This window comes from Neophocaena asiaeorientalis, unplaced genomic scaffold (genome assembly GCF_003031525.2).
Source record: "Neophocaena asiaeorientalis asiaeorientalis breed wild unplaced genomic scaffold, Neophocaena_asiaeorientalis_V1.1 scaffold210, whole genome shotgun sequence".
Taxonomy (NCBI): Eukaryota; Metazoa; Chordata; class Mammalia; order Artiodactyla; family Phocoenidae; genus Neophocaena; species Neophocaena asiaeorientalis.
This window is the reverse complement of record NW_020172282.1, coordinates 386,105-400,483: the sequence shown is the minus strand read 5'-3', so window position 1 is coordinate 400,483 and position 14,379 is coordinate 386,105. Positions and strand designations below refer to the sequence as shown.

The following is a 14,379-nucleotide window of genomic DNA, read 5'->3' as shown; positions in this document are numbered from 1 at the left end:
AATATTCCATTATATATATATATTTCTGTTTTTCTGCCAGTACCATGCTGTTTTAATCTCTGTAGATTTGTAGTATAGTGTGAAGTCAGGGAGCCTGATACCTCCAACTCCATTTTTCTTTCCCAATATTGCTTTGGCTATTTGGGGTCTTTTGTGTTTCCATACAAATTTTAAAATTAATTGTTCTAGTTCTGTGAAAAATGCCATTGGTATTTTAATAGAGATTGCATTGAATCTGTAGATTGCCTTGGTAGTATGGTCATTTTAACAATATTAATTCTTTTAGTACAGGAACACGGTATCTCTTTCCATCTGTTTGTGTCACCTTTAACTCTTTCATTGACGTCTTATAGTTTTTGGAGTACAGGTCTTTTGTCTCCTTAAGCAAGTTTATTCCTCAGTATTTTATTCTTTTTGATGCAATAGTAAATGAGATTGTATATGGTGTTAAAGAACGTTTTTGTTTCATTCTTTTACATGTAGCTGTCCAGTTTTCCCAGCACCACTTATTAAAGAGACTGTCTTTTCTCCACTGTGTATTCTTGCCTCCTTTGAGGTAGATTAATTGACCATAAGTGCGTGGGTTTATTTCTGGGCTGTCTGTCCTCTTCCACTGATCTATGCTTCTGTTTTTATGCCAGTGCCATACTGTTTTGATTACTGTAGATTTGTAGTATAGTCTGAAATCAGGGAGTGTTTACTGTTGGCCAATAATTGTAAGCCATTTACAATATATGCTCCCATAGCACAACTTGTACCTTCTGTACTCTGATACATATTACCTGTAGTCAGTTGAATAATGCCTGCCCAAACACTTCAAATCCCAATTCTGGGAATTTGTAAAAGTTACTTGGGGAAGAGAGTCTTTGAAGATGCAATTAAATTAAGGATCTTGATAGGAGGAGATTATCCTGGATTATCTGGTCAGGCCCTACATTCCCTCATATAAGATGGGTCCTTGTAAATGAGAGACACAGAGGAGAAACACATCAAAGAGAAGTCAATGTGATATGGCCTCAAGCCATGAATGCTAGCAACCTCCAGAGCCTGGAAAAGACAAAGAATGGATTCTTCCCTAGAGCTTTTAAAGGGAGACCAGCTCTGTCAACATCTTGATTTTGAACTTCTAGCTTCCAGGACTATGGGAGAATAAATTTGCTTTTTTTTTTTTTTTTAACATCTTTTTTGGGGTATAATTGCTTTACAATGGTGTGTTAGTTTCTGCTTTATAACAAAGGGAATCAGTTATACATATACATATGTTCCCATATCTCTTCCCTCTTGCGTCTCCCTCCCTCCCACCCTCCCTATCCCACCCCTCCAGGCGGTCACAAAGCACCGAGCTGATATCCCTGTGCCATGCGGCTGCTTCCCACTAGCTATCTACCTTACGTTTGTTAGTGTGTATATGTCCATGCCTCTCTCTCGCTTTGTCACAGCTCACCCTTCCCCCTCCCCGTATCCTCAAGTCCGTTCTCCAGTAGGTCTGTGTCTTTATTCCTGTCTTACCCCTAGGTTCTTCATGACATTTTTTTTTTCTTAAATTTCATATATATGTGTTAGCATACAGTATTTGTCTTTTTCTTTTTGACTTACTTCACTCTGTATGACAGACTCTAGGTCTATCCACTGGCATTTTTCACAGAACTAGAACAAAAAATTTTGCAATTTGTATGGAAACACAAAAGACTCCGAATAGCCAAAGCAATCTTGAGAACGAAAAAAGGAGCTGGAGGAATCAGGCTCCCTGATTTCAGACTATACTACAAAGCTACAGTAATTTGCTTTTTTGTAAGCCATCCATTTTGTGGTAATTTGTTACAGAAGCTACAGGAAATTAATATATAGCCATAGCAATGACTTGTTTAATATTTTCTCTACTAGACTGAAAACCACAAAAACCTGGGTTATCTGTCTCATACACTTTGATAACTTCAGCACCTAGCAGAAGAGGGCTTGGCAGTAGTTGGTACTTTCAGGATATGTGCTGAAGGAATGAATTCATAGGCTATGATTCCTACATCACTCATAGTTTACTAACTGTATGAAATTACTGTATTTTTGGTTATCTGGCAAAGGAACTGAGAGGAAACTCTAAGTTTTATTTCTGAGAGAAAAGATGAAGTTTTGAGGGTAGTTTTGCTAGTCTGTGGACTTAGAATTTGGATTTCGAGCCTAGGAAGAGTGGATGTTCTCTGAGGAGGAGGGGGTGGGCCAGGAGAGCTGGTGGGTGGACATCTGAAATGGTGCTTCCCTGACACTATCCTCTAAGTTTCAACTAATTTCCTGGCTGGTCACTGCTGTGATTCATGCAGCTTCCCTGTCCTCTCACTGCAGATTGGTCTTGCATCATAAGGCAATGAAAGATTATCCATGGAGCCCAGTGTAGAAAAAGAAATGGCTCAAGATGTTAAAGGAGAGAAGTCAGAAAGGTCTGAAACCTAGTGAGGAACCACATGCATCACAGATAATTTGTGAGGGAGCACTTCAAATTTAACAAAGGTGGAATGCCTGGCTGTTTGGCCATATATAAATCTTAATGTATATAGTTATTTGAATATCCTGCTTTAGGCACTGCTGCTACTGAGACCTATTGTAAACCAGAAGAAATAAATAAATAAAATAAAAACCAAACTAACAAAAAGCATCAGGTGATTTGCTTTCAGTTTTGCAGTAAGCTCAGTCTGCTGGCACTACTGTTCAAAGAGGCTTTTGCCATTTGATTCATTGACTGTGTAATGAGTTTGCTCAGGTTAATCATCTTCTTGTGTTGTATGCCAGCATTTATGGAGCTGTCATGTTACTTCAGGTTATGCCTCAAGGTCTGACTAAGAACATTGTGTGAGAGTGTGTGTGTGAGTGTGTGTGTGTATGTGTGTGTGTGTGTGTGTTTGCAAGTAGGAAACCCTTTCATTTCAGAAATGAAAATGCATCTACTGTGTTGTCAGCATTAGACTAAGGGACAGATGGGCTAAAGGTTAAAAACGGGAGCTCTAGAGGGTATGTAGGTGTTAACTTTGGATCCTCCACTCAGAAGTAGTGAATTCATTCATGTGGCAGCCATGTAAGATTAAATTTATCTCTTATCTCATTCCAAACTTATTATTTATTCTTCTCAGTCATGTACGGAAAATTTTGGCTCTTTGCTGTCTTTCCCACTGCCATGACTTATCCCCTGCTTCAGCTCCCATCCATGTCAAATTCTGTTTCTTGCATGAAGTTGCTTCAGTAAAAGGTGACATCTTTATTCTCTGAACTCCCCTACTACTTGACTTATATTTTTATCATGATCATCAAAATGGCAAAAGCCACCACTTATTGACTGTTCACTATATGCCAAATATTGGGTTATATCCTTTACATACATTATTTCATTTAATGATTACAGGTCTGCGAAGGAGGCTCTATTATCCCTATTTTACAGGTGAGAAAACAGATTTCGAGAGGTATAAAAGATTTGCACAAAATACACAACTTCTGAGTGGACGATCCAAAGTTCACACCTAGATCATCTCCAGAGCTCACATTTTTAACCTTTAACCCATACTCTCCCTTAGTCTAATATGGATAGCAGAGTAGATGAATTTTCTTTCCTATATTGTATGATACTAAGGGTAGAGGTTTCATATTACTTCTTTCATTTCTCTAATCACAATGCCCAGTACCCAGGGACACAATAGATATTGATTAGATAAGAAATCAATATCTAGAAGAAATTATTACAGTAAAAAAATTACTGGACCTTAATAATGTATTTCAGAGTAACTTAAGAAAGTTACACTGATGGTTACAACTAAGTCATTTTAAAATTTAAAAGGTGGCATTAATGGGTAAGCGTGATTGACTATGCCAAATATCTTTTTTCTTAAAGTTTCTTAAAGTTTTGTATGTAAATAATATATAAAATGAGATATTCAATCATAATTTTTTGAACTTTACTATCTAGATGATTTGGATCAGTTTATTAAAATGTTTTTGTCTAATGAACTTTCTGTGTCAACCTTATATATTAAATACATATTTCCATATTTCTTTATTAATCTTGTGCCTTTTTTTTTTTTTGGCTTTGTTTCCAGGATGGCGTAGGGGTAGATGAGAAGCTATCTTTGCGGCGGGTAGCTGTGGTTGAAGATTTCTTTGACATTATCTATTCAATGCATGTGGAAACAGGGCCAAATGGAGAACAAATTCGGAAACATGCTGGACAAAAGAGAACTTACAAAGCAGTAAGTTAAAAAAACAAAAAAGGAAAAGAAAAAGGCATGCATTTTGAAATTTGATATTATATGCTTATTAAAGATGGGTTAAATAGCTATGAGTGTTCTATCTTCAACATAAATTAGACTATATCATGGTCACACCCAACATTTAAACTATTATTATTGAATTCTATTTTGGTTGTATGTTCACTAAGTCTGTTGCATATATTGCTAGAAACCTGTTTCTAGCATTATCATTTTCTTTTCTTTAAATGTGCATAAAATGTGGTAGTCCCAGTCAAATGCCCACAAATGGGAAGATTAGTTGTGTTATATATTCAATATATAATATGTGTTCAAATCATAATATATAAATTATCTACTGGAACATATGAACTTTTGTACTACCACTATTGTCTTAACAGTCCTTCCCCTTCAAAACATATTAATGTGTTCAGGTATTTCTTATTTAATACTTATAGTCACATGAATAAGAAAATTTTATGTGCTTTTCTTATGTTACCTTATATTAAATACATTTGCCCTGAAGGGTATGCCTTTCTTAATTTTCCAGTATAAGTTATCTAAAAATATGTGTTATTTTCATAGGCCTAGTGCCCTTGAACATTTAAAAATGAAAATATATAATGCTTTTATTGTAAATTATCTAGAAAACAGATGTAACTAACTGTTAGATATTGAATATATATTGTCAAAATGGAGTTATATATTATTTCTAAAGTTCTTAATTATACTTACTGTTCGATCTAGACACTTTAATCTAGTTTTTTATTTAATTAAACATTTTATGAAATCATCTTACTATAGATAATTCATCCTTTCTAGGAAAATTGAAGAGTAAATTATTCTTTTCCAATATGAGCAAAGTGTACATCAGAAATACTTTATCAGCAATCAGAATAATATCCTTTTTTAAAATTCTTATTGAACTTTGCTTTTGGCTACCTTTATATTAACTGTTTTCAGCTATATTTATACACAATATCAGTCTGGATCCATTTTTTTTTCAGATACAGAAAAATGTGTGAAATGCTCAAAGTTTCAAATACAGGTACATATGTTTGAAAATTAGCTACTGAGCATAAGAAATAGCTTCTTTTCCATAACTATTTTTTGCTATATCTCCAGGGTCATATTGAATCTTTATAGTTGCATAATAACCCCTAATACATGTTGTATTTATCTCTCCTTCTCTATGGTTTTGTTTCTTGGCTGTTTCCAAATTGCATGGTTTGTGGGCAGGCACTATTGTAAGTTTCCTTACATAACTCTGCCACATAAACTTTCTTTTGACTTACATATCTGAGGAGACATCTTTATCATGACTAATGATAATGACCTAGCTTCTTAAGATACTTTTGTGTAGACTAATGTTACTGAACATACTCATTTTGCCTGCCTCCTAAGCCAGGGTTGTATCTCTGGATACTAATAGGGAAAAAAACTGTATATTGATCTACTAATATCACTAACTGTGTACTCTTATGATAATTCATTTTCACAAAATAGCTACCTAAACTTGATAGGACTTTGTAAGGTAGGAATACTTAAGTTCAGTTGTATTCAATGAAAACAAACCAACAAAAAACAAGTGGCTTCACCGTCAGGACTAGTGTGGCAGCCAAATCTGTTTAGGTGCCAAAAGCAATTTAAAGTGATTTAATCTTTGAAATCCACTTATTAGAGACCTTTAATTAAAAGAGAAATATGACATAATCCCAAGTCTCTCACCCGGTGTTTTCCTAAATGCAATGTAGAGAATCTGATCCACTGCCATAATGCATGCTAAACACTTCCAATAAATTGGTAAACACATTTCCAACATATATCATTTTGCATCAACGTTTTGAAGATGTTTTCTGCATTTTGGGGTAGGGCTGGATACCAACTTTGAATGTATAAATAGTATCTGAAACATCATCCATTCCCTCTTGAGAATGTCCTATCTGAAGATTCTTTTCTTTCCCAAGTTTATTTTTTGTTTCCGCATCTAAAGTAGTCTCACCTTTTCCTAATATCATGAAGGTTTCTTCTGGCCTCACTTTCTGCCTTCTGGTATTTCTCAACTGAATCCTAACTAGAAAACATTTCCATTTTATGGAGTAATAATAGACTGTAGGAAAAAAAAGGAAAAACCACTGCTGCATTGCCAGCAAAACTGTGCACGTGACGCCACAATGAATTTAATTCTAATGTTAATATAAATGTTCAACTAATGGGGCATAAAACTAAATGCAATTTGAAATGAAATGGTGTAGTGCTATTAGGGCCCTAGACTGTTGGGTCAGAATTTAGTTCTCAATACTAATGCTGGAACTGGCTAGTCACTGGTAGAATTAGCTAGATACCTATCGCAGTTATAATGGTTCCCATTAAGATTAATATTTTTTTCCTATTTCTAACACATTAGCTCATAGAGCATGCATGATTATTGACTTTCTTTTTCTCCCTTATCCTACATGGCCAAGAAACCATACTTATACAACTAATCATTAAAACGTGTCATTTTGTCTTAATAATATTACCAATAGATTTAGCGGTCATTTTATTTACTTTGCCTTTTTTGCAAATCTTTCTATGTTTTCACTCTGCAGGAAATGGTGGTCCTTTAATATTGGATTAACTTTTGAATGCTATTTGTTTTTACCTATCTGCAGTATATCATTCCTTGAAATATCTAGTCGTTATACAACTTAAATTTTATTGCAATCTGATCTGACTAGAGAAAAAAATTGGAGGGTGTATATTCTGTTACTCATGAGCTCTTTTTAAAAATCCACATAAAATGACACATTTTAGGAATATGTAAAGGCTATCATAAGTAATTTTTTTTAGTCATTGTTGAATTCTAGTGTCTTTTAGGTCTTTTCTTCCCCCCTTCATTTGTCCCTGTGTATATATTAACCTTTACTGGTGCACTGAATGTGTTTCCTTCAATATTTTTGGTTGATTATCTACATTAACAGTGGAGAAGAAGTGTGAATCATTCAGGTATCACTTATATTTGAACTTAAGTATATCTTTCTACTGAAAATTGAATGCAAGTGTGCTTAGCAATTTGGAAAGTGACTTCAAAATTAAGTGGTAACATTGTTAAAAAAAAAACCATGAATGCAGGAAGTTGTCTTCCAGTCCTTAACTTTTCTCAGCTATTGTCTGAATTCTACCTTCAGGGAATATATGACTCTTCTCTAGTTGTCTTTTATGTCTTGCATTTCATCACAGGCTAAAGCACAGCTGCCTTTCCAGAAAGGTTTCTTCAGTTATGGTCCGATTAAAGATAAAGTTTCAAAACTCTTTCTTGCTACATGTAAAATAAAAGTAACTGGTGGAAATCCAGGAACTAGCAGGGAAAGTCAGTGTTTTCAGTGGAGAGAACAGTCTGCATATATATGTGTATATGTACACACACACACACACAACTTGTGGTGTGATACAGTAAGTTTACATGTATTACTCACATACATAGCTGCCAATAATTACGTTCATTTAATTCCGAGTGGAGAGCATATGCTATAGCTAAAAGAAAATAGGCTAGAAGCCAAACAAACTCAGTTTCAATTTCAAATCTAGTACTTCCTATCTGTGTCACTTTTGGCCAATTATTTACTTTTTTTCTCCTCCTGTTTAGAGGGAGATAATGATATGCATGGTGTGGCAAAATAAATGAGTTAATATGCATGAAGTGCTTTCCTTATGGTCAACTTTTGAATAATGTTTTTTCTCCTTTATGCAATCACTAGTCATGTTCCAGGTAGAAGGACAAACGGGACAATCAACATAGTTCCATCGTTACCCTAATTATAATTATGGATGTAATTTCCTCTGCTTGCCCCAATGCCTCCGTGTTGGGAGAGAGATGAATAGTAATAACTTAGGCATTCTCTTATGTACATCTTATAAATGTCACTATCGCTGGCAGTCCACAGTGTAACTGTTTTCCAAGCTTTGACCGGGCTGAAGGGAAGCATGGAAAAAGCCAGGTTACCTGTGTTTAGGAGCTCTCCTGCTAGATGACGTTTATGAGAATTTCAGTTATTTCATTTGCTTTTACCCAAGTTTCAGTCTTATGTTAATTTTAAATTGCTTTTCTGAAAAATTTAAAAACTGGATCTCTTTAAAAAATTGCTTTCAATATGAATAGAATATTCCTTTCCAGGGACATGCTGTAGAAAAATAATATATTAGGCAGAATGTCTGTATCCCTACTCTGAATGTTAAAAAGGAAAAGTCTTTATTCTAGCAGGCCTACAACTCTTAACCTTAAAACTTCAGTTAGTGTCATTTTATCCTGTTCTGTTTTATTAATATCTATTGGTTCGGTGTCTCTACTGCTAAATGGGGTTTTTTCACTTGCACCCTTTGGGCTAATTTGCTATATCAAATTTCCCAGAATTCTTGTCAACTTAGAATGAGGCAAATGACCAAAATTTGCAGCCATTGTGGTGTGAAAAAAATAACACTAAATTAAAACTCAAAAGTTCCTAGCAATTAATTTACCCTCTTTTTGACTTAGGCTACAGTTCTTGCACATATAAAATTTTTCAAAACTCTTTCTTGCTACATGTAAAATAAAAGTAACTGGTGGAAATCCAGGAACTAGCAGGGAAAGTCAGTGTTTTCAGTGGAGAGAACAGTCTGCATATATATGTGTATATGTACACACACACACACACAACTTGTGGTGTGATACAGTAAGTTTACATGTATTACTCACATACATAGCTGCCAATAATTACGTTCATTTAATTCCGAGTGGAGAGCATATGCTATAGCTAAAAGAAAATAGGCTAGAAGCCAAACAAACTCAGTTTCAATTTCAAATCTAGTACTTCCTATCTGTGTCACTTTTGGCCAATTATTTACTTTTTTTCTCCTCCTGTTTAGAGGGAGATAATGATATGCATGGTGTGGCAAAATAAATGAGTTAATATGCATGAAGTGCTTTCCTTATGGTCAACTTTTGAATAATGTTTTTTCTCCTTTATGCAATCACTAGTCATGTTCCAGGTAGAAGGACAAACGGGACAATCAACATAGTTCCATCGTTACCCTAATTATAATTATGGATGTAATTTCCTCTGCTTGCCCCAATGCCTCCGTGTTGGGAGAGAGATGAATAGTAATAACTTAGGCATTCTCTTATGTACATCTTATGTCACTATTGCTGGCAGTCCACAGTGTAACTGTTTTCCAAGCTTTGACCGGGCTGAAGGGAAGCATGGAAAAAGCCAGGTTACCTGTGTTTAGGAGCTCTCCTGCTAGATGACGTTTATGAGAATTTCAGTTATTTCATTTGCTTTTACCCAAGTTTCAGTCTTATGTTAATTTTAAATTGCTTTTCTGAAAAATTTAAAAACTGGATCTCTTTAAAAAATTGCTTTCAATATGAATAGAATATTCCTTTCCAGGGACATGCTGTAGAAAAATAATATATTAGGCAGAATGTCTGTATCCCTACTCTGAATGTTAAAAAGGAAAAGTCTTTATTCTAGCAGGCCTACAACTCTTAACCTTAAAACTTCAGTTAGTGTCATTTTATCCTGTTCTGTTTTATTAATATCTATTGGTTCGGTGTCTCTACTGCTAAATGGGGTTTTTTCACTTGCACCCTTTGGGCTAATTTGCTATATCAAATTTCCCAGAATTCTTGTCAACTTAGAATGAGGCAAATGACCAAAATTTGCAGCCATTGTGGTGTGAAAAAAATAACACTAAATTAAAACTCAAAAGTTCCTAGCAATTAATTTACCCTCTTTTTGACTTAGGCTACAGTTCTTGCACATATAAAATGAGGGGACTATATTTCTGTTTTTTTTCCAGCTCTGAAGGAATTACAGCAGTTTTCATGGTGTGTGTGGAGCCATTACTGTGGAAGGGGCACAAGGAAAATAGTAACCAAAGTGAGCAAATAGGTTGGCACAAGAAATGTTCAAGCATAGGGAAATGCCTCCTGCTCTTGGAAAAGTAGATTGGCTGATGAGCAAAGCAGAGAGATAGAAGATTTTGGCTTCATAATCATCTAGAGAGCTCTCCTATAAATAATAATAATGATGATGGTAATAATCACGAAAAGGATGGGTAGTCATTAGACTTCCTATATCTAGGATTTTAAAATAGTGATATAAGAAAGGCCATAAAAATGACTCTCAAGTGTCAGCAGATTTTCACTGCTCTCCATTTTTGTTAAAAATTTTGCAGTAATCTGAACCATGTTGTCAACGGATGGCTACTTAAGTTATAATGTGATTTTAAGCGACAGTGCAACAGATGTGACCACACCTAAAATTTCGTTGTAAACATAAATGATCCTGTGAACATCAGTGTTGCTTGTCTTATAGTCCTATAGTCTGAGACACTGTTGAAATAGGGGATTATATCTATTTCTGTGATTAGTACCAAGAACGCCGTGCTCTCTAAGTATATTTCCCTTCCCTATCACAATTACTCAAGGTTTACAATTAGAATTTAATTTCTTTAGATTAAAGTGCTGACCTATATATCTTTATATGGACTTCAAATATCCTTGGGCAACAGAAGCTAGAGAATAAATTAGGCTGATAGCAGTCATTGATATTTTGTATGATCATTTTGTAAATGTGTTTGTCTCTCATATCTAGCTGGGTTTAACTCAAGAATAGATAGGAAAGAAATGTGTGACATGCCATACATAGACCTACTGATGTTCCAAGTAGCATAACATCGTCCTGATTTTTGTGTGAACCCCAGTGTGGCGTCATGAGTAATAGCCTTTGGCATGTATCTTATAGAAGTTGAGAACTCATGTTATCAACATGAATTGATATTGGCTCATCAATATCTTGAGCTTTGGCTCAAGATGAGCCAAAATATTGGCTATATTCCCCATACTGTACATTCTTGAGCCTGTCTTACACCCAGTAGTATGTACCTGCCACTCCTCCACTCCTATATTGCTCCTCCCCCCACAACTGGTAACCACTAGTTTGTTCTCTATATCTGTGAGTCTGCTTCTTTTTGTTATATTCACTAGTTAGTTGTAGTTTTTAGATTCCACACATAAGTGATATCATACAATATTTGTCTTTCTCTGTCTGACTTATTTCCCTTAGCATAATGCCCTCCAAGTCCATCCATGTTGCTGCAAATGGAAAAATTTCGTTATTTTTTTTCTTTATTTATAGCTAGGGTCAAAGTTAAAAAAAGTCTTGTAGTCCCTAATGGTGGGGGACCATGTCTGTTTCTCATATTACTGTATAATCACAACTTAGTAAAAGAACCGTCTCATGGTAGAGTATTCCATAGATACTCGTTGAAGGAAAAAAATTAACTCGTCTCTGTGAAGTCCTCGCCTTTTTGATACCAACTAAGTAGATGTTACTATAAATAGAGATAATGAAATAAGATCAGAGCTGTAGCCGGTGGCTGTAAAGACCCTGCACTACACAACTCATGTTTACCTTGAACAGCACCCTGGATTTCTGCAATTTTGCAGGCTATGAATAAGGTAACAAAATTATTTAACACAAGTGCTCCCCCCTTGCTTTTCAGGGAAAACTTTGATGCTGCATTAAATTATGCTATCATCTTAGAGGCAGGATATAAACACATCACTTACATTTCCACACATTGGTTTATTTCTTATCAGATGCACACCCATATCCACATATCCCCCCGCACACATAATAGGTTTTATAAAGGTGATTACTACTAAATATTGAACAGCTATTAAACATGGTACACATAATATTAAACCTACATTTACGGAGGCAGAGTCTCATTGTTTTAGATAACTAAAAATATTATTCAGACTAAGAAGTCAGATGTGTAAAATCATCTCAGAAGGAAAAAATAAATCAGTGGCATGAGAATTAGAGTTATTAAATAACAATCTTAAAACAGAAGAATGGTGTTCTGCCATTCATCAAAATTGATTTATTTCTTATGTAGGTGTAGTGAGAATTATCACAGGTGAGGAGTAACAGTGCAAATCCTGTATACTCAGAACCTTTCTTTTAGGTAGTAGAGACCGTCAAAAGACATAACTCACCCAAACCAGTTTATCACCAACTAATGTCACAAACCCTGTCATTAATAATTTTTGTATTATTGTGAATAGGTATATTCCTTGAAAGGGAATTAACCTTCTGGAGAAACAGCATTATGTCCAGCCTGATAAATTGCTACTTCAGTGCACCCTTGTGGTGAAAATGTGCCAGTGCAGCTTTTAAAACTACTCGGAAGATTAGTACCTACTAGTGGGTGATTCTTCTTCAGATCCAGAGGTTCCTGGGTACTGTGATGATGTAATCAATAAAATCTCCTGAATTTCTTACAGTATATGCACCTGTATAAATACCTATATATGTATTTAATTGGGATAAAATATAATAGGAAAGAGGGCTAGGACATGGGCTCTTGGTGTGACGTAATAGAAAATGGTGCCAGCTTTGATGTCAGCTAGACGTGGGTTCAAATCCTGGTTAGGTAAGTTCTATATGTGTGACTTGGGTATGTGTTATTTTTAGGGTTGCTTTGAGGCTCATAAATAATGTATGTAAAGGTTTTAACTTAATAATTGCTTCAAACATATTATGATAGTGAGGTAATGTGATTTAAAAAATATGGCATTGTGGGGTAACAGATTCTATAAACAGATTTTTTTCTATTAACTAGATATTGAGAGGTCTATTTCTTTCTTTGTATCATCTGTGATCCCCAGTGGCCCAAGGATAACATGCACCCATGTCTTCATTCATGACTTTTCCAGAATTGAAAGTGTTATTCACTAACTTCATCTGCTGCAATTTTAGTCAGTTCATCATAAGTAACGAGTGACAAGCCTTTACCTGTTTTTTATGTTTATCTGCTCTACTCCTCATCCTCTCCTCTACCTTCATTTTTCTGGGAATGTCCTCTTCCACATCACAGCCGTATTTGAGCATTGCTCTGTTCCTTAACCCTAGCAATCGGAAAGGAGGTGAATCATGAAAGAAACAGATTTTGAGAATTTGGAATTTGGACCAAGAAATTTCTGTCTTGGTGTGTTTTAATTCTTCAGTGGAGAACATATGAACGTGCTATCTTTTGTTATATGTATCCATTAGTTTGCATAGTTATTTGTTTAGTCTAAAGCAATATTTCTCAATAGGGCACTATAGACTTTGGAGTCAGACAGTTGGCATTGCCCCAAGTACTCAGAGCTTTATCCTTAACCCCTGGGGTCGAAGTTTCAGCAACACAAGTCGCAGTTGTTCCGTTTTCAAAAGTCACCTTGTTACTGAACACAAGTTCACGTGCCCAACACGTGATGAGGCCCAAATAAACCAAAACGTTGGAGTTGGGAGCACAGAAAGGTTTATTGGAAGCCCATGCAAGGAGACAGGTGGCTCGTGCCCCAAAACCCTCAAACCCCTGGAAGGGTTTCAGTAGAGCACTTTTAAAGGCAAGGTGAGGGAGGGGTGTGGTTAGTTGTTGCAAACTTCTTGGTGTCGGAGTCCTTTGTTCTTGTAGCGGTCCACTTAGGTCAAGTTACAATGTTTCTGCAAACCTCCAACAAGACAAATGCTATGCTCTGCTCTGCAACTTTTTATCTCTATATGAATGGACTGTTAAAGGTCAGAGGCTTGAGGATAGGCTATCCTGTATATTTCAGGCTATAGGCAACATTCTTTTAGTAAAGGCGCAAGCCAGCATGACCAAGCACCAGCAACAGAGCACAAAGGTTAACGTAAAAGGAGCAGATCTAATATGGAGCCAGATTTGTTCTTCCCTATTGTAAGCTCTAGAGTACAGTAAACACACAAGTTGAGAGCTGTTTTCTAAAGGAAACCATGTTGCTAGTTCTTTACTGGGCATCTCAGAAAAATGTTTTCATTATTTGCCAGTTGTGGAGCAGTTGAACAATCCAGACAATGAATTCTGCATCCGTTATCTCATTATTACCATCTCACAGACTCTGCAGTTTTCACACACATATGAGGGTTGTGCGACTCATTGCACTCCCTAGAGAAGTGAAGACTAACCTCCTCCAGTTTTCTTTTTTTTGTACATCTTTATTGGAGTATAATTGCTTTACAATGGAATGTTAGTTTCTGCTTTATAACAAAGTGAATCAGTTATACATATACATATGTTCCCATATCTCTTCCCTCTTGCGTCTCCCTCCCTCCCTCCCTCC

The 14,379-nt window shown here is 35.7% G+C and overlaps 1 protein-coding gene across 2 annotated transcripts in view; it reads left to right on the top strand.

Moving 5' to 3' along the window:
* Nucleotides 1-4,082: 4,082 nt before the first annotated feature.
* The window catches only part of NOL4 (nucleolar protein 4), a 280,542-nt gene continuing 270,245 nt past the window's right edge, over nucleotides 4,083-14,379 (top strand). For both annotated transcript variants that reach the window (XM_024764488.1, XM_024764479.1), the window contains exon 1: nucleotides 4,083-4,226. In XM_024764488.1, coding sequence (XP_024620256.1) covers nucleotides 4,155-4,226 — 72 coding nt within the window. In that variant the 5' untranslated portion in view covers nucleotides 4,083-4,154. The remainder of the gene's footprint in view (nucleotides 4,227-14,379) is intronic.